Raw genomic sequence first — 21,648 nt, forward strand, 5'->3', positions numbered from 1 at the left:
CGAACCTATTGAAACAATTTAGAGAACACCATTTGAAGCTAGCTGTCAACTGATTCTACTGCTGCCAACATACATTTCACATAGGAGCCACGAAGATATGATACTAGAAATTGGAAGTTGGGGCTCATACGGAGGCACACAGAGCATTGATTTGCCATCTCTCTATTTGGGAGTGGAACACGGCAAGAAATGACTAGTAGTGGTACAGGTTACCCTCCACCATGTCCCCTACAGTGGTTTACAGAATATGTATGTAGATGTAGCTGTAAAAGCTTGCCACGCTTCTCCACCACGATGTCTTCTCTGGGGCATTATTACGATTCATGACACTTTTTGCAGTTCGCGACTTGCACAGTTTTATCAGTGCCACCTGAAAATAAAATTTTAGTCACTTGTTAAATTTATGTTCACTTTCGGATGAACAGCAATTTCTGTTGTTAAGACAAATTTGCAATAAATAGTTCTTTCTGCCACAAGTTATCCAAATGCGATCGGAATTTCCCACACAAGGGATGCCATATGGAAGATCCTCTCACTTTACCAAACCTTGTGAATTGTTTCAATCTGGTTAACGAGTCCATAGAAGATGGTGTATGAGTATGATTGGCCTGCTCTTCCATGCTGTGATTAAGACAATCTGTCCTAGAAATATCTTATTGACTCATTGCATAGGATTTCTTCCTTCCTGTTTGGTCATGAAGCTCTCACAGTTGATGACCCTCACAGAAGAACTAGCTGCCCCATTGGATTCTCAGGAAAGTCCAATTCTACACTCTGTAATTCGAAGTGACAATGCGGAAAGCTACATTACTTGGATACCATTATAATATGCTTATTTGCAAAAACATTGCAAACTGGTAATAATGAAACGATAGATCACTTACTAATTCAAATCTAAGACTTTTCGATAGTACATTCTTATGACAGAACTCGCTCGGGAGGCACCCCACATGCAACTGGCAAGTATGACAGGCAGTCGAGATTTTGTACTTACAATTGTGGAACATCGTAACTATTCGTACAAATTTGTTTGCTTGAACATGATTCATTTTTTTCTAGAAACGAATGATTTCTTGCGTAGTAATATTGATGTGGGTAAGTGCTTGTGACCGGTAAGCTTCTCCTAATACCTGTAGTGAAAAAGTGGCATTTATTAGTAAATGGTTATTAAACAAGATCACTTGCTTTGCACCAGAATTGCTGTGATTTCCCCACATAGCCTGTGCTGATATACAGTACCTGTCTTTCTTACTGCTAACCACTGCACCACTCCTCACCATCTATAGGCAGCGCGAGATGGTCAGCAGTTGTTTTAGCTAGCATGAGAACTGAAAGCTCTGGTACTGTGTTCTGCAGTTTGTCTCACTGAGTGCTAAGAATATCTGCAGAAGTGACCGAAAATGAAAGTCTGGAAAATAACGGAAAAAGACGTTGCTCGAAAATGAGGGTAACTTACAAAGCGGAATGACTGACACATTTCAATGCAGTTAATATATAAATGAATCAGAGAGATGGAAAATGGATCACGTACCAGAAAGGAGACACAAAGATAGTTTTACTGCACAATGAGTTTAAGAATGGTGTCGTGGAGCTGGAATGTAGCAATTGTCCCCAGGCTGAAACAATATACACCATTAGAACATGCTGTAGCCATCGTCTGTGATCAATAATCAATGTTGAATCTACAGGGAAGTCCACCACCGTAGCTGAGTAGACTCCACACCGGCTTATCGTGTGGGGGGACCCGAGTTCGATACCCGGATGGGTTGGAGATTTTCTCCTCTCAAGGACTGGGTGTTTGTGTTGCCTTCATCATCATTGTTTTGTCCTCATCTTCGCCAAGTCGCCAAAGTGGCATCACCTCAAAAGATTGCCGTAGCCGAGTGTCCCAGTCTTCTTTTCATCTGTTGGAAGGGTTCCCCCATGTTCCATCCATAGGGGATCAATATGCTCGAGGATTTTTCTTCATTTACAGTGTCTCATACTCAGAATGCCGCAGTGAGCAGGAGGATCTGCAAATAATGAACCTAAATAATTTGCGAAACACATTCTGTACTTCGGGTGGCGGCTGAAAGCTGCATGTGTCATCATCAGTAGGGACCAAAAGTCGAGTGTGCCTTTGTGAGCATTGCAAAATATATAATAAAGGGCCATGCCTTTTAGCCAGTTAACGGTATTTGTCCAGGTTGATGGAAAGTATACACCGTCGGGGCGCAATATATCATCACAGGAGAGAGACTCTGGCAATCGCTACAAGAGTGATGCCAGCATGCGCTGCATCAATAGCCAGCACTCACTGGTCGTGGCACAAGTCAGGCGGTGTGCATCCAAGTCAGTGACTGAGTATGTCGGACACTAGGGGTCATCCGTCACATGAATGGAATGTAGCTTCTGACGAGTAGCGAACTTCCCATTCACAACCATGTACCACAACGAACACATGGTCGTAGGTAGAAAAAGCGTGTGTACAGTTTGCCACAGCGTGTTCCAGGCAACTTCAGGATGTCTGTGTGCAACCGTATTGATAGGTTACTGCTGTTGATAGAGGCGAGAATAGTCTTTTGTGCTGGGCATCTGTGTCGACAGAAGGTCTGACCATCAAGAACTCTCTGATCTGGGTGAGTGCAGGTAAAATGTGTCCTGCAGAAACCGAGAGATGCAGAGAGTGTGGTGCCACTTCCGCTATCAGGGTGCCCATCAGAGTGGCATGGGCAGAGGTCCATGTTCGACACATAGTGTTGAGATAGAGCAATCGCGCACGGCTGTAGACATGAATTAAACCGATACCGCCCGCCCACTGCAGCAGTGTCAGAGTGGCGTATCAGACTTTGAAAACAAGGCCAGCACTACGAAATGTCCATATGCTGCTTGAAATAGCCATCAAGGGAAGGACATGCACAAAATAGTTCAGTTTCGAGACAAGATAGGTGTTAACATAACGTGTTCTGAGGAGCATATCCATGTGACACAATTTGTTGTCTTGCAGCAGAGCATGTGTCTGGTGTAGGAGCCGGCGGTACGTAGCCGCCACCGTGCGGCGAACATTGCTATAGACCTGCACTCCTAAACATTTGAGTACGGGCACCTTGTCAAAGGGCACCGCGTGGGAAAGCCCCCCTCCAACATTCGTGTATTTTGTCTTCTTCACATTGAAGATGCTTCCAGCGACCTCCCCATACTGGTGTAGCCACTGAAGCCCCATATGCATTTCATCCTCTGATCTGGCCAGGAACACCACATCAACGTTGAAGGCACCACAACAAAAAGGTCATGTCCCACATGGAAATGCCTGTTAATCGCTGCCATAGACCATGTAAAGCTGGTTCAAGTGCTGCCACAAATAATATCCCCGAAAAGGGGCACCCTTGTCACACAGACCGTCCAACAACAATGTGACCAGACTGGTAACCATTGACCATAATGCGGGAGTGCGCTCTGTGGACCAGTCAAATGACCACCTGTGCAGACTCTGAAGAGAGGCTCATGTACTCCAAAACTGTGCATAAGAAACTGTGGTCGATGCGGTCAAATATGTGGTCAAAATTGATGGCGACAAGTGCGCCTCATATTTTGCAGGCTGCCGTCAAAGCAATTATGTCGTGGTATGCTCCTAACGCTGTTGCTGACACCACCTAAACATGTCTGATCATTGTGGATGGCTTTCCCGATAGCGGAGTGGAGACGTGCACAGAGGATGTGGACAAAAATCTTGTAGTCGTTGTTGAGGAGTGTGAGTGGGCGAAAGTCCTGCCACCTACAAAAAACATTTGGTTTTGGTACTGGGATCAAGATGCCATCTGTGAAATCTGTGGGGACAGTGAAATCATGGCGGATCAGTTCTTGAAACATTTGGAGCCACTTGTCACCCATAAGGTCATAAAAAGTGCATTATAATTCCAGGGGTAAACCATCTGGCCCAGGTGATTTATTCGGTGCTCCACGTTCCAAGGCTGATGCCATCTCATTGGATGTAATGGGCAACAGCAGAGTATCATCGGGTGCTTCGTCCCTATGGGCGAGAAAATAATGCAACAGCTCGTCATAATCACGTACGTTTCGCGGATCTTCCATGTACAAGGTCCCATAGTGTCGGCCGAATGTGTGCGCTATGTCCGTTTGCGTCACTGCCTGGCTGCCCTCCTCCGTGTTTACTGCTGTAATGAGCTGATGTTTGCAGTGGAACCTCTCGCACACAATGTGATAGACTGATGCCATTTCGTTGGTGATGCAGTCTTGCACTCATGCACAGATGCAGACACATTCTAGCTGCTCTGCCCTGATGCAAGTAGACAAGCTTTGATTAGTTGTACGGTTGTGCGGACATCTGACGTTCAGGAGATGGTGGTTGTGTCACCAGCTCATGTAATGCTGTATAGTAAAATTCTGATGTTGTCCTTTGCAGTTCGATCTGTCATGCCTGTACGCCATTAGGGTCTTTCGGAGTGCAGGGTTGACATGTCCCAGCCACCACAGCAATGTGGAAGCATACATGCGCAGGTGCTGAAACAGCAAAGCCACGTCTCAGTTATTGCTTGCCAACACACTTCCTCGTGAAGGCAGGAGACGTCCAGCGTCCACAGGACTCTGCTGCATCTTGTGAGTTGTTGGGGTAAGGTGATAGTGCAGATATACGTGAGATGATCCGTGAAGGCTGTGGACTAGAGTTCTGCATCACGGGTCACTGTGCGGAGGGTACACAAGACACATATACGGTCCAGATGACTGGTAGAGTGGCTGGTAAAGTGCATATATCCACGTTAGTTCCCATGATGTAAGAGCCATGTGTCATGGAGCGCGAGGTCACGTATCAGTGCTTGTATAGCCAGGCATGGGACGTAATGTGGTATCTGGTCCTCGGGCTGCAGAACACTGTTAAAATTGCCTGTCTCCACGGTGTGAATTACCGGAGGGAGCATAGACGTTAACGAGGCGTACTGCGCCAAGTGTGATAGTGATGCATCGCCCCTTCGGCAAGTATGTCACGTCCATCGTGTCTTTGCCACCTGGAAGAAGGATGGCCATTCCTCCTATCTGTAGGTGGTGTAGCCATATAGGTCTAAACACAGCTTGAGATGGACCTCCTGGAGAAGGGCAATGTCCAAGTCTGCTGCTCTGATCATGTCGTGTAACATACGGGTCTTGACAGTGGAGTGGACACCATTTACACCGACTATTCCCACACAGTATGACTGAGACATATCAAGTGATGGAGGCAGTGTGTTGGTGCAAGCCCATGGTGATCTCGTACACCACACAGTCATCCAGCCCTATATGATCCCCTGACTGTTAGAGCCCTCCGGGGTCAATGTCAGCCATGGGCTCTGGTGGAGGTATCGATGTGTACTGTGCATCATTGGCCTCCATATCATCTGCCCAATCACGAAGAGAGGATTGGGAGTTCAGTGGTGGCTGGTCACTTTCACAAGAGCCCACATTTTGGGAGTTGATGTGATGCGCCTCGTTTTCAGGGCAAGCAGATGTAGGAGAGTGTTCCTTATATTCAGGCACCTTCTGGTGAATAAGGCTGCTGGAATCCATTGGAACTGTAGACGTATTAATAAAGTTGGTGTCTTCCACCAGCTTCACATCCCTGTCCCGTTCTTCAATTGACAATCGCCTCTTCTTGTGTCATTTGGGGGATTTTTGCTTGCGGGTCTGAGATTCGACATCCACTGGAGGGTGGGGCTCGACCAACATGATCTCAGTCATTGGGAATCCCTGTGTCCGATCCTGACTGTGACGGCGGCTGGGTGCCCATGACACAGAGGTGGGCAGGCGCTGCAGGAACCTCTGCACAGTTTGGCTGTGGTGGCGTCGGCGTCGGCGGCGCTGACTCTCCAACAGAGCTCGCAGCGGCTTGAGATGGTAGCAGGTTTTGATCATCCATCACATTATGTCGTGCTGCCTCTACATACGTTAGTGGGAAAGAGGCCATCATGTATCATTGGGGAAGTTCATTGTGGGGCACTTGAATGAGGCGATGCTGCAGACACTCAGCCTTCCTGGCTGCAGCCAGAGCAGGTCTTCGGTTGGTCATCATATACGAGGGTCACTCCAAAAGAAATGCACACAATTTTTGTAAAAATACAGTTTTCATTCTGCATGTGTGAAAGTTTGACAGTGTGTAGATACATTCTTCTTGCTTGTTTTCAAACGTAGTTCAACCTGTTCCCGTGAGTGGTGCCATCACAGCATGTCTTCAAGATGGCTGCTACGTCAGAAGCAATGTGCTGTTATAGAATTCCTGTGCTGTGAAAACAAGACAGTGAGAGACATCCACAAGAGGTTGAAAAAGGTGTATGGAGATGCTGCTGTCGATCACAGTACAGTTAGTCGGTGGGCAAGCAGGTTACATGATGAAAGTGGGCACAGCAGTATTGAGGATTGTCCTCACAGTGGCAGGCCTCGTACTGCACACACTCCAGACAATGTGCAGAGAGCTAACGAATTGGTGACTGCTGACAGATGCATCACAGTGAATGAATTGTCACGCTACATTGTGATAGGGGAAGGAAGTGTGTGCAGAATACAGAAAGTGTTGGTGTTAAAAAAGGTTTGTGCCAGGTGGGTTCCTAGGATGTTGACAGTGGCTCACAAAGAAACAAGAAAAACAGTATGCAGCAAACTTTTGGAACAGTACGAGAATGGTGGAGATGAATTTCTTGGAAGAATTGTGACAGGTGATGAAACACGGCTCCATCATTTTTCACCAGAGACGAAGAGGCAATCAGTGGAGTGGCATCATGCAAATTCACCCAAGAAAAAAAAAAAAAAAATTCAAAATCACACCTTCTGCTGGAAAAGTTATGGCTAAGGTGTTGTTCAATTCCAAAGGACTCTTGCTTGTGGACATCCTGCCAAATAAAACCACCATAAATCCTGATGCGTATGTGACGATACTGAAGAAACTTCAAGCTCGACTGACTCGTGTTCAACCACATCGGCAAAAGCAAGATGTTTTGCTGTTGCACGACACTGCACGGCCACATGTCAGTCAAAAAACCATGGAAGCGATCACAAAACTTGGATGGACAACACTGAAACACCTGCGTTATAGTCCTGACCTGGCTCCATGTGATTGTTATCTCTTTGGGAAACTGAAAGGCTCTCTTCATGGAACAAGGTTTGAATATGATGACTCCCTTGTGCACACTGCCAAACAGTGGCCCCCACAGGTTGGTCCAGAATTTTAGCATGCAGGTACACAGGCGCTGGTTCCAAGATGGTGTAAGGCAGTTGAGAGGGATGGAAATTGTGTGGAGAAATGAAAATATTGTTCCTAAAGGATGTATCAACACACTTTAAAACTTTCAAACATGTAGAATAAAAGATGTATTTAAAAAAAAATAATGTGCATTTCTTTTGGAGTGACGCACATACATATACATAGTTAACCACATATCAATATCATTTAAATAGGTTTGATCAGTTTAACACAATCTCTGGCTTGTCTGTTGCTACGCTGACATGCATTGGTGACCTCAGTCACCATGAAAGAGAAACTTGAAAGCTATGAATGAATTGAGGTATAAATTTAAAAAAAGTAATTATTAGATATTACATTTTTATCTAACTATTGTTAAATTATTTACTAAGATGGTATCTGCTCTTTCGGACATGTCCGAAAGAACACATACCATCGGTGACCAAACAGCTCGTTAGAATGAAATTACAATGCATTGAACACCCTTAGCTGCTTACAGGCGTTGACATACGTCAACAGGAACAGATGAAAATTGGTGCCCCGATTGGGACTCGAACCCGGGATCTCGTGCTTACATGGCAGACACTCTATCCATCTGAGCCACCGAGGACACAGAGGATAGCGTGACTGCAGGGATTTATCTCTGGCACGCCTCCCGCGAAACCCACATTCTCAATGTATTGTCCCGTACTAAATTCGTAGTTCCCCCGCCCATTATACTCCTTACTCGCAGCGCGTTGCAGATTCCCGTTAGAGTTCAGGCACTGTTTGTGCATTTGCACAGAAGAAGAAGATGGTCAAGCGGTTGGTGAGCGTTAACTATATATTTACTAAGATGGTATCTGTTCCTTCCGACATGTCCGAAAGAACAGATACAATCGGTGACCAAGCAGCTCATTAGAATGAAATTACAATGCAATGACCACCCTTAGCTGCTTACAGGCATTGAAATACGTCAACGGGGACAGATGAAAATGTGTGCCCCGACTGGGACTCGAAGCCGGGATCTCTGTGCTTACATGGCAGATGCTCTATCCATCTGAGCCACCAAGGGCACAGAGGATAGCGCGACTGCAGGGATTTATCTCTGGCATGCCTCCCACGAAGCCCACATTCTCAACGTATTGTCCCGCACTACATTCGTAGTGCCCCCGCCCATTATACTCATTACTCGTGGCGCGTTGCCGATTCCCATAAGAGTTCGGGCTATTCGTATTGCCCCCACCCATTATACTCATTACTCGCGGCACGTTGCCGATTCCCATAAGAGTTTGGGCTATTCGTTGTGCCCCCGCCCATTATACTGATTACTTGCGGCGCGTTGCCGATTCCCATTAGAGTTTGGGCATTCATAGTGCCCCCGCCCATTATACTCATTACTAGCGGCGCGTTGCCAATTCCCGTTGACGTATGTCAATGCCTGTAGACAGCTAAGGGTGTTCATTGCATTATAATTTCATTCTAATGAGCTGCTTGGTCACCAATGGTATCTGTTCTTTCGGACATGTCCAAAATAACAGATACCATCTTAGTAAATATATAGTTAAGGCTCACCGGCCACTTGAAGATCTTCTTCTTCTGTGCGAATGCACAAACAGTGCCTGAACTCTTACGGGAATTGGCAACGCGCCGGGAGTAATGAGTATAATGGGCGGGGACACTACATTTACTACAATACATTGAGAATGTGGGTTTCACGGGAGGTGTGCCAGAGATAAATCCCTGCAGTCATGCTATCCTCTGTGTCCTCGGTGGCTCAGATGGATAGAGCGTCTGCCATGTAAGCAGGAGATCCCGGGTTCGAGTCCCAGTCGGGGCACACATTTTCATCTGTCCCCGTTGATGTATGTCAACGCCTGTAAGCAGCTAAGGATGTTCATTGCATTGTAATTTTATTGTTAAATTGTTATAAACTTTTCCTGCTTTAATCTGGCTCATTTTATCATGATAAAATTAACAGGAGAGGCATTACTTCTTTAAAAAGCAGCAGCTTCTTCTACAGTTATACTATTGAATAGGTGCTAATTTGCATATTATTATTATTATTATTATTATTATTATTATTTCACTTGGGCCATCTAGGATCATGCTAAGTTTTATTAGATTTGGCAGTGAACTTTGCTTTCTTTGAAGTCCAGGTTTCCTTCTCTCTTTTTAAATGGCTTGCCTATGATCTTCTGTTGAAGTTTAGCCATATTTACCTGTGCAAATGTGCACTTGGTAGCTGCAAGTTTGTTAAATTTAGATGAAAAGTGATTGTCTCAAGTAGGCTATTTTAAATGATGTGTATCATACCAGGTTGTCAGTCCAAACACTTTAATTCCACTTTGTTGTTGAATAATCTGAGTTTATTTCCAGATCAAGTCTCATTCATTATGGTTTATGCATACATAAACTGCTAGCCACATACTACAATTGTCATATATTGTGATCGTCTGAGAGTAGTAATGTAACGCTGAAATGACTCATATGGTTATGAGTGACTAGTAAATGACAACACATTCCCTAATTACACTGGCCTTCCAAGTAGAAAGACATATCAAAATGAAAAATGATGCTTGCTGTGAACATTTGGAAATAACACAGTTCATTGTTCAATAATAATGTCACATGTTGCAGAATGCATTACTGAAGTTTGCCACAGTTCTTCTTGAGGTCAATTGCATGCACATAGTCTGTCATTTAGAAACTTCACTGAATTAATGAAAGGTCTCACTGATGTGAAATCTAGATGAAACTTGGCACATTGTATGGATTGTGATTTGTGCTAATTTGTCTGTGGTACGTTTTTAGACACAGATCTTGCTCATTTCAAAGCCTGCCATGAAACTGACTAAAATGGCTCCTAGAAGCATCCCTTTTATAAGATTACAATAATTAAGACTACTTTCAATGACTGTTGTGTGCTGTTTTCTTACAAATTACAATTACAGATGTATGCTTCTGAGCAAATGAATAGTAAGGGAAAATACTAGTAAATGCAGACTTTTAGATAAAACAAGTATTGCTATTAAATTCTGCCATCTTGTTTGCCAAAATATGGTATTCTATTTCAGTAAAAATGCTTTTAACTATAAATGCTAATTACTCTAAAACTAAATGAGTGCAAAAGTGCCCCATATTTTCCAGTTTCATTTGTCGTGGGAGGTGATTATCCTCCATCATTGTACATGAAAAGCAAACAAAATATCCTACTTTAGTGTGCAGAAATGTTTCAGTTTTCATAGTCATATTCGTTACATAATCTTATATGCATATACAACATATTGCTCAAAATGTCACAATAGTTTACTTATAAACAGAATGGAACATGTTTGATGAACTCCTATACTTTGACTCAAATCTTTGAAATCAAATTGTCAAGTATCCGATTTTATAGTTGCGAAGTGACCGCTCACATATTTTATGCCACACAAAGAGAACAAAACCTTAATCACAACACCATTACATATTTACTAGTTAAATCAAACTAATGGATAGAAGCTATTTCAAATCATTACATTATTTCACTCAAATTAGATTACTATCTTCACTCATCCAGAAAATTAAATCATCATGAAATTCCCTACAGTGTGGCTAAATTATCTACTGTTGTCAGAATATTCGTATTATTTTTGAGTTACATTACCAGTTAATTATCAAAAATAATTTTCCTTCAATGTATAATCATTACATTAAACCAATCAGTCAAATAGCCTTGATCAATCAAATAGCCTTGATCATTTTTCACTGTCACAAATTACACATATGGATATTATGAACATTGCCTAGCTCAAACATATTTTCACTATAACAAAACCAGACCTACATGTATATAGGTAGCAGTACATTATTCATTTATCTGTTAGTTCCATTATGTCCTTCTATTCCTACTCTTGTTATACAAAGGAATATATTCTCAAAAATTACCTTATTGCACAGACAGGATCCCGAACCATTAATATACAAAAACATTTCTCATTACTTCTCATCAATACTTCACCAAGGCATTGTAGTACCTTCATTATTAATTCATTACTATATTATCTAAGAAATAAACACCTGTTTTGTTCCTCATATACAAAAAGTGAACCTTCAGAACCACATTCCACAGTAACAAATCCTGGCTTTATGTGCAAAATTTACTCTCATAAAATAACAGACAAAATCTCAATTGGAAAAACTGATACTTCACTGCATTCCTTCATACTGCTTGAAATTCTGGCCATGAAGGTGAAACATATATAAACCTTGCTTTTTCATTCCACGCATGTTATTATAGGCAACTGTATCTTTAACTTTATTCTACTGTACGGATGCCTGAAGAGCTATAGTATGACACAATTCTACACATATGAACAAATACCTCCATAACTATTTGCACTGGGCACAGATTTTTATATCTTATCACAAATAGTACTAGGCCCTGTATTCAAGATGTTTTCTCGTTCTTTACTTCTGTCACACCGATTTCCCATTACTTGATTGCCTTAGACCTTAAATATGACTTTCAGATACTTCCACCTTTTTAGCATATCCTGACAATGCCTTTTATTTTCTGTTCACCTTATCTTTGTGGTGAAAGAAATTTATTAGTGCTGAAACATCATTCTCATTATCACCTTTAAAAATAAAACAAATAGAAAACATCAGTTTTATGAAATACCTGGTATTCTTGTACACCATCCTTGCATTCATTCTCTTATAATTATTAACCCAACCTAAACTAATAATGCAGAAGAAACACTTCTGAAATATGTTACCATACTACAGATTATACAACAGAGGGCACCCAGCTTGGGGCAAGCATTATCGCCACATAATTAATTCAATACAGACTTTTGGGCCTGCTGCTTGTAGCTTCACAATGAATTTGAATCCCTGCTCTTCCATCTAATTTTGCACCACTAATTTCAGACCAACATCTGTGTTCTATAATATCTACCAAATCACTGAAATCCACAGTCAGTTATATGAGCATTTGATCTCCAGCAAAACCAATTGCATTTCCCATTATATTTACTATGAAATTCATTTCTTTGACATTTGAATTCAGAGTGGTGCTCTTTACATGTGCATTGAAAATTAGCTTCTGATTGTTATTACCAGAAATTACTTCCTGTATACCTTCATTGAAAACTATATGCAAAGGACAAGTATTGAAATTTACTTTTTAAATCTTGGTACTGAAAATTCCTTTTTTTTTTTTCAGATTAATTGAAAAACAACTTTTTGCCCTTTCTGGCCATATACTGTTTACTTTTTATTTCTTTAACTGTCTCTAATGCTCAGTACATATCCATCACTGATAACTTGTAAAGAGGTTTTCTCCTTTCAGTTTGTTCACACTTAACATTACTTACCTCAATTGTTGCTAATAGCTTTACACTTACCTGATTGTTAATTTCCATAGCTTTATAGTCTTTGCCAACAAGATCATTAACTTCAGTACTTTCATACTAAGTGCACACACTCACTCTCCACATCAAGAACATCAGTATGTACATCAACAATTTTCTGTTTGACTTCCAGAACCTGAATATCAACATTACTTACTTGCAATACATCCATAATTAATTCATTATCATTACCATCATCATCTGTATCAGTATTTATTTCCATGTCTGTCTGCACTACTCCCAGATCAAATCAGTAACAACTTTGTCAACTTTTTCACCTAACATTAGCACACATTTTGTTTCAGCATCACCAAATGTAACATTATTTACATCAGCACCTTCCTTACGTATTCCAAACTCTCAATATCCTCAGTATAAACATGTTTCAGATTGGAAGTTATTTCATTACTCTCATCAAAAGTACATACAACTTCCATTCCCTTATTACATTTGTTTTCAATTACATTTGCATTGGACAACCTAATTTTGAATCAAAAATTTCTGGTGCAACTTAATTTTCTTTACCAAAGTTGTTGATAGTTTGGCCTGTTCTTAAATGTAAAAAGCTGTTGTCCTTTTCAGTCTCATTACTCATTTCCACCTTTAAATTACTGCTGTCAGTTTTAACCACATTACAGTTAGGATCTAATTCAGACTTTGAACTAACATTTTTTTCTTCAGCGTGCTGTTTCTCATCAAGTAATTTGACAATCTCACTTTTTGAATGTGCCCAGTCACCTTCTCTCACCAAATTCATTACCTTAAAATTACTTCCAGTCACCAGTTGCTTTGGCCATCTACATAGATCTGCAGGTCACAAACTCCATGTTGGCTCAGCTCTCCATTGTTTATATGTGCTCTGCCTCACATCTTTTAGCTGTCATACTCCAGGTTGTGATGTCAGTTGAACATTGATTAGTGGTAGCTGAAGTGGGCATCGATGTTGATAACATCAGAGAATTCTGCATTTATCATTAGTCAAACCACTCTTGTACAAGGGAATTGCTTCGTGTCCTTTGGCTGTCATGCTCCAGGTTGTAACGTCAGTTGTAAGTTGATCAATGGAAGTCATTGATGGGGGTCAACGTTTTCCAGTATTCTACCAATAAAATAATCCCTACCATCTACTTTACCCATGACTGAGCCTATGACATTATTCCATTTCACATACCTATGAAGTATTACACCCAGGTATTTCTTTGAGTTGGCTGATCGCAGTGGTAACTCACTGGTATTACATACATAGGATACTACATTTATTTGTTTTGTGACACTATACTCATAGGGGAAACTACATAATTTTGTTTTGTGAATGGCACAATTTTACATTTCTGAACACTTAAAGCAAGATGCTAATCTTTGCACCACTTTGATATCATAGCAAGAGCTGACTGAAAATTTATGCAGCTTCCTTTGGACAGTATATTACTGCAGATAATTACATCATCTGGAAAGAGTCTGAGGTTACTATTAATACTGTCAGCAAGGTCATTAATATCCAATGTGAAGACAAGGCTCCCAACACACATCCCTTGAACACTGTCAAAGTTACTTTTACATCTATTGATGACTCTCCATCAAAGATAGCATAATGCACCCTTCCTACCAAAACATCCTCATCCACACACAAATTTCACATGATACCTCATATGATTGTTCTTTTGAGAATATGTGTTGTTGTGGCAATGAGTGAAATGCTTTTCAGAAATCAAGAAATACTATGTCTATCTGAGTGCCTGGATCTAAGGCTTTCAGTATGTTAAGTGAGAAAAGTACAAATTGGGTTTCACATGATTGATGTTTAGAGAATCTGTGCTGAATGTCATGGAGGTACAAACATCAAATTGGTGTGATTCTCCTGGGTTTTCCTTTGTAAAGAAACATTTGAAAACATAGTTAAGCAATTTTATTTTTGTTTCCAACTCAATTTCAGATCCTGTCTCACTTGAGAGTGATTGGACACTAACATTGGTGCCACTAACGGCCTTTACATATGACCAGAATTTCTTTGCATTTTGTGGCAGATCATGTTACAAAATTCTCATACAACAGTCATTGAAGGCTTTTTACTCACTGCTCTCTTGACAGATCAATGAGTTTCTTTCAGCATCTCCATATGCATAGCTCCATGCTTTGTTTTGCACATATTATGCAGTGATCTCTGCTTCTTTAGAAGTTTTCTTACAGTGACTGTACACCATGGAGGGTCCCAACATGTATGAACTGTTCTACTGGGAACAAATCTTTCAAGTGCTGTTCCTCCTCTATATACTCCTGTCCTGTGTAGTTCCAAGTTCCATATTAATATATGATACCCTTGTTCTAGGTAGTTTTCAGAGAAAGCATTTGGTAATGTGTCACAGAATGTCTTGTGATACGCACCACTAACAATCTGTGGTTTTTCCAAATGATTGATGACGGTTGGAGTCTCCTCCAATGATTACAGTACGATTACACAACATTCATACAAGTAAATAATTACTATTAAAAACAGTCTTGATCACGATTTATTTAACAAGGTGACCGGTTTCGACCACTACTGTGGTCATCTTCAGACCATTGAGTAGGGACCTCTTTCTGTTGGAGAATCACTAGTAGTGATTCTCCAACAGAAAGAGGTTCCTACTCAATGGTCTGAAAATGACCACAGTAGTGGTAAAAACCGGTCACCTTGTTAAATAAATCGTGATCAAGACTGTTTTTAATAGTAATTATTTATAAGACATTGATCACTGCTGTTCCCGTAATGCATTCAAAAGTAATTCATACAAGTAAACTGGTGTTTTCTCTAAAGTTTTCCATGATATTAGGAGTTGAGTCAGGCAGCCAGTAGAAGGACCCAATTATAATTTTATGTCCACACATGATACTCAGTCTTGCCCAAACAGTCTCTCAAGCAGTTTCAATTTCTATCTTTTTGAATTTGAGTTTCTTGTCTGCTGCAACATATTTACCATGTTCATTTCTCATCAGCATATCATTTTGATATACACTTAAATTTTCCTCAAACATCTCACTGCTATAAAATTCAGATTTTAATCAGCTTTCTGTACCTAGTAATATGTGTGTTTCACTGCTTTTGAGAAGTGCTTCAAACTCTGGCAATTTGTTGTGAAAGCTTTGGCAGTTAATTGCTAGGATTCTAATGCACCTGACTCTGGGAGGCATTCCTTTGGATCATATATTTTTACAGGTCTCCTACAGCTATCACTATCTGAACTGGACAGAGAATCATATATTTTAAAAAAAAAAAAAAAAAAAAAAAACAACAACAACCTTGCATGCACCTCACACAAAGTCAGCTACCTTTGTAGCAGCCTCTTATGTGTAGTGCACACCTGACCCATTTAGGGGGAGCCTACAGTTCTCAACCCAATGGTGCAAGTCCAGGTAGTCACAGTGTCATAGCCTGTCACAGAACCTTTGAAGTCTCTGTTTCAGTCCTTCCTCTTTACTGAGAACAAGGGGGCCATGATCATATCTGGAAACACTGAGGCAAATTTTGAGCTTTGTTGAAACTCTGTGTGCAAGGCTGGTTTTCTTAACCTCCTCTGCCAGTGGCTGGAATGGTCCAAGTATGACTCCAGAGTCCAGGCAACAGGCATTATTTCTTCCTATATGCACGACAATCTGGAGTTGGTTGCCAGAATAACCTCTTCAACATGTTGGAGAGGTTCCCACACAATGAGTGCACATTTGGTGTTCCTTCCTGTGACCTTCTGCTGTTTCCATAAGGGATGCCATTATTCATACCATTATTCACTGTACATTTGAACTACCAACAATGAATGGAGCCTTACTCTTTTATGTTTGCCTCCTCTTGACACAGGTCAAAGCAGTTTTCCCCATCACAGGTAAAGCGAGTCCCACTAACTCAGTTTCAGTGTCAGTGAAAGATAGCCCCTCAAACTTTGTTGGTTAGGGTGATTGGTAGAACATCCTGAGTCCTCGCTGGTCCCTGTCTACCCTGCACAGGATGTCTAGACCGACCATTGACACACCACTAACAGTCAAGCGGACAAGTAATGATAGATCCTGTACTTTCAGTAGAGGAGACAGGATTCACAGAAGAGGTTAATACTTGACGTACCTTTGATACTTCTGATACAAAACTCTGGGGAGCTCTGCCAGCATACCGATTCACAGCAGCTGAAAATCATGTGACAGTAGTCAGGGCAATTTCCAGCTGCTTACAAACTTTAATCAACTCATCCTGTGTTGGTGGGCAGCATTCACAGTGTGTCTGCATTATGACTGGTGCAGTGTTTTACAGGACAGTGTACGTATAACTCTCAACTTAGTCTACTGATTATCTTTTAATCTTTTGAGCTAAAAATGTTACTAATTTCCTTTCACAATTGAAGCAGTTAGTACACAAAATGAATTTTCTATTAGGACAACAGAAAAACTTTGGTAAAAATTACAAGTTTGCTAAAAGTTTTTGAAGTTATAGTCACTACAAAACTCGAAAACAATGTAAATGTATGATAAATGTGGATAATATACACCTCTCTTTATAGCTAAAACTAGATCTAACATAATATGTTAGTCATAATAGTGGTATGTGTGACTAACTAAATCACAAATGCCAGTTTACTATGACATGGCTGATGCACATGACAATGGTAACTTCTGAAAATTGTAAAAAAAATATATGTTGATCCACAATGATATAAACTGAAATTCATGGTGAGCTATTCTTTTACAGAAACTGTAAATCACAAATTCTGCTTTGCTATGAAATACGTTATCCATTACTTATGAAAATTTTTAAAAAATATGCTTTTATAAGCATCTGATAATTCTCAAAAATAAATTTGTATCTCATGTAATCATACACTGAATTTAGGAAACAACTGTTTTTGAATGACGATAGGCCTACTGTGTGTTTGTCATGTCACCTGCAAATGTTCAAAATTTCATAATACATCACAATAGACTAGAGTAATAACACAGACAATGAAAGATTATAGAAAAGTGATGTGATCAGAAACAATATTAGAAACTAGGGTTTTGAATGAGCAAATGAATCTGGCACATGTGATCTCACAGAAAGGAAACCGCAGAAATTGGCTTTCATATGTAAACAAGCATGTGAATTGCCCATATTTTTTACTTAGTTAATTCTGTGAAAACTTTTTCACTGGAGTGTGGAAGATGAACACTGCAGCATCAGTTGACCTATGTAAACATTATGAAACTTGTGCAGCTCCAACAAAGCACATCTTCTCCCAGGAGCAGCTAACAGTGCCTTCCATAAAACATTCACCTTCCACTGCAGTAGGAGAGGGATATTTACTTTATGCAAGATTTACTCCATGGATTGCATAATGTTTGTCTTTCAGGAATAATGTCAGTAGTGATAGACATTTTGGCATTCTGCTGAACCGTTTTACTGATTTTAGTGACTTAGTAATATGCTCTAATGTTTTCTGAACACAGTGAGGAGTCTTCTTCTGCTTTTAATAATTATAAATATGTTTTGATACAGCTATACCTTGTTAGTGTTCACTTTTGTCATAGCTATTGTTGATTGCTCTGAAGGACTAGACTATCAAACTCTCTTTGGTGGTTGGGTGCTAGATACAGCCAAAGGTACACACAGCCCATTGGGAGATATTTTGTTTTGGGAATCATGAGCAATTTTGGTCCTACAAGCCAATAGGGAAATAATAATTGACTCAGACAGAGCCCCACCTGCCAGGGTAACCCTTTTACAACTGAGGGGTATTGCAGGTTTCACAGAGGTTGCAAACTTGTTTTCCTAAATAGCCATCCATCCCATTGGCCCATAGCATACATTGAGAGTGAGTTTCCTTTATGATTTGGACAGTTAACCTTAGATCCACCTTCCCTGTGGCTCATAATGTTCCACTGTTATGCTTCACAGTGGTCACTGAAGTATGCCCAGTGCTTGTAGTTGCAGGGGACTTTTAGTCGTTGCCAGTTCCCAGCTCAGGAACCCCAGGTTTGCCAGACTCATAGCTAATTGGTGAACACTGATCTCCCCGAGTTGTTTTCCATTTGTCACAACACAGGAGGCATGGGTGCGTTATTGAATGTCATGCACATAAGCATTATCCCCCTGTTTTATGAAAGGAAAAATTCAAATTCTTATCACACTTCCCCCTGCCAACTGAAATTAGTGTGCTATGTTGTGGAGTTGTGAGGAGTTACTGAATCATAGTTTCATACTGTATGGGGATTTGTAACCTGTCCTGTGGAGTCACCATAAATAAGTAGTTCAGGGTACTAAAACTGTGTTATGATGGTGTACACACACGTGCAGTAATGTACAGAAAAATTTAAAAATACACTTTTAGGATAAATACATTACTTAATAAATAGACACTGCAATGCCAATTATGGTAATTACTTTATTTCCTAACATGCTGTGACCAATATAAGAACTGACAGGCCATGTATTTGTGTTTTGTTTTACAAGAGATAGTAATAGAGTATTACACATTTTATCATGTTAAGTTAGTCCTCTGTACTGTCAGCATGATTTTTTTTCTTTTAATGAAATTGGTATGTGTATTGGTTCTTGAGGTTACTACACCTAATTGATAATCAATTTGGGAAAAAAGTATTATGTTTTGTGACATTTCTGGCACATTATGCATATAAGGTGCAATCTGTAGCAATTCAGTGTTCTTTTCTTACTATTTTACTATGCAACATAACTACAACCTCATGCATGATATCCAATGGCATGTGATCTACATCGGTACTCCTTTACTCAAGCAGTATGGAACATTTTCAAACAATTTCTGTCTGTACTCATACATAAATGAACTTCACCATTCACACACTGGGCTAAGTATCTATGCACCCTTCAACTGTAGAAATTTGTATTGCTGTTGATCTCCCCATATAGGTAAGTGTCCAACATTGGTTAATAAGTGTGTGTGATTAATGATACAAAGTGTTTCAAAATGTCCCATACCACATGAGTAAAGGCTTATTGATGTAGATCATATGCCACTGGACAGGATGAGTTATTTTATGTAGTAGAGCACTCATAAAGAAACACTAAACTCCTATATAATGTACCTTACAAGCATGGTGTGCCAGAAATGTGCCAAACCATTTATTTATTATGTTTTGTAAAATAAAACTTTTTTTTCAAAATTGCTTGTCAGTATCATTTAGTAACCTAAGAAGCCAATGCATATATTTTTCATTTAAAAAAATCATGAAGAAGGGGGTTAATTTATATTCCACAGTTGATAATTGACAACGTTCAGAAAGTTTCTCAGTTGTTGAAAGTAAATTTTGTATTGTTTAATGAAGAAAAATTTCCTGAAAAATTAAAATGGTAAACCATTATTACATTATCCATGCTCACTAATTTTTTGATTGTTTTATTTCTTTTGTAGGGTTCCTTGTCAGATATTGTTTATGAAGCACAGGGAGAAGAACCATTGCTCTTTTGCTACAAAAAACACAGACGTCGATGCGTCCGTCTTCGAGCATATCACTCTTCCTGGTCACCTGCATTTTCCTTAGACAATGCAGGATGTGTTGGTCTGATAGTGTGCCATGACCGAGAAAGGAAAAGACACTACCGAATATTGCTGATATCTTCACTATCACAGCTGTGCCCTCAGCTTACTCGCATTGTGACTTTTCTTCCCAATTTCATTGTTACTAATAACAGCAACAAACATCTGAGATTTATGGAAGAAAATGAAAGGGCAGACTTATGGATTGACTTGTCACCTGGTCAGGTATGTTGCATTTTAAATTCATCTACAGATATCTTGGATTCAAACATTGTGTGCTGTAGGGCAAAGCTTGTTTTAAGTAAGTTTTCATTTTACTGAAATTTTTTTCACAGGCTGTTTTTATTTTTTATTTTTTAATGCTATTTTATCTATATGTTTGTACATTTTGAATGACTTACTCATCTATATTATAGTTACACAGTCTAATTATCATACACTGCAATAGTGATCTGTTACACCAACTTCCTTGCATGCATATTTTGATTACCTTTATGTTCTTACACCACAGATGGGACGTAAAGAACTGGAAATTTATGTATATTAACTTCTTTTCTGTATGCAAGGCCTATTAATTTAGGAAGAGTTGATATAAGTATCTGTCTTTTTCTTTTATGATAACAGAAATGGGAACTTTGTACCAACAAACAAAGAATGAAACCAAGGGCAGGCAACTACTCATCTGTAGATAAATGACAACTAATGCAAAGATGCATATGAAAGCTCAGAAAGTTGGTGTAGCTTTGAAGCACTTACCTGTTGTTACTTTACAGCTTCACACATAGCCCTTCTTATAGATGCATGTTACCATTGTGTTTCCACTTTTAATTTTTTTTACATTCAGCAGAAGGGGTAAAGGTAACCACTCACTGTGTGGTTGAGCACTGAATGGTAGACATGCACACGATAGGTATTGAATACACACATTTAAATAGGAAAATAGAGAAGTTCTAGAAACTTGGGTTGTTTTCTCACAGAGTATCTCTGTGTATCATGTACCTCCTGTTATAGTTAAGTTATAACACTAGAACTAGAAATTATGTAGCTTCCAGATGCAGTCATTGATGGGATGGAACTGGCACCTACGGCCAGATCACAAACAACCGTGGAGTCTGTTTTGCCATACCTGGGTCACCAACAATGGTACCTGACTTACATGTCCCCCACATGAGCTAATGGAGGCTGGCTGCAATCAGGTTCTACTGACATCCAACTACCCACCATGATTCAACATGGCTGGTTGTAGTTTCATCAATGGCACCACCATGCTGTAGGCTTGGCATTGGGGCCATCACTGCTTGGTCAGTGCCAGCCTTTCCGCTTCACCTTCCTCAATGGTCAGATGAAAAATCACAGGATAGAGATACAACATTAACTCATATGTTTAAATTTAAAATTGGCATGGAGATTCTCAGGATTCATCTCTGAATCCAGCTGTTGGTTTCTCCATGTTTGTCACAAACTTGCAGTGTCTGCACAACGTAATCTCTTCTGGATACCATACGAAGAGATAAAGCAGTGCCTGAGGACAGACTATGTCATTATTTGTTGGATTAGA

At 40.1% G+C, this 21,648-nt stretch overlaps 1 protein-coding gene across 1 annotated transcript in view; it reads left to right on the forward strand.

Moving 5' to 3' along the window:
• Nucleotides 1-21,648, forward strand: part of LOC126248619 (intermembrane lipid transfer protein VPS13A-like) — a 764,418-nt gene that overhangs the window by 553,554 nt on the left and 189,216 nt on the right. Inside the window, exon 46 of the mRNA XM_049949782.1 lies at nucleotides 19,965-20,315. Coding sequence (XP_049805739.1) covers nucleotides 19,965-20,315 — 351 coding nt within the window. The remainder of the gene's footprint in view (nucleotides 1-19,964; nucleotides 20,316-21,648) is intronic.

The sequence above is a fragment of the Schistocerca nitens genome, chromosome 3, assembly GCF_023898315.1.
Source record: "Schistocerca nitens isolate TAMUIC-IGC-003100 chromosome 3, iqSchNite1.1, whole genome shotgun sequence".
Taxonomy (NCBI): Eukaryota; Metazoa; Arthropoda; class Insecta; order Orthoptera; family Acrididae; genus Schistocerca; species Schistocerca nitens.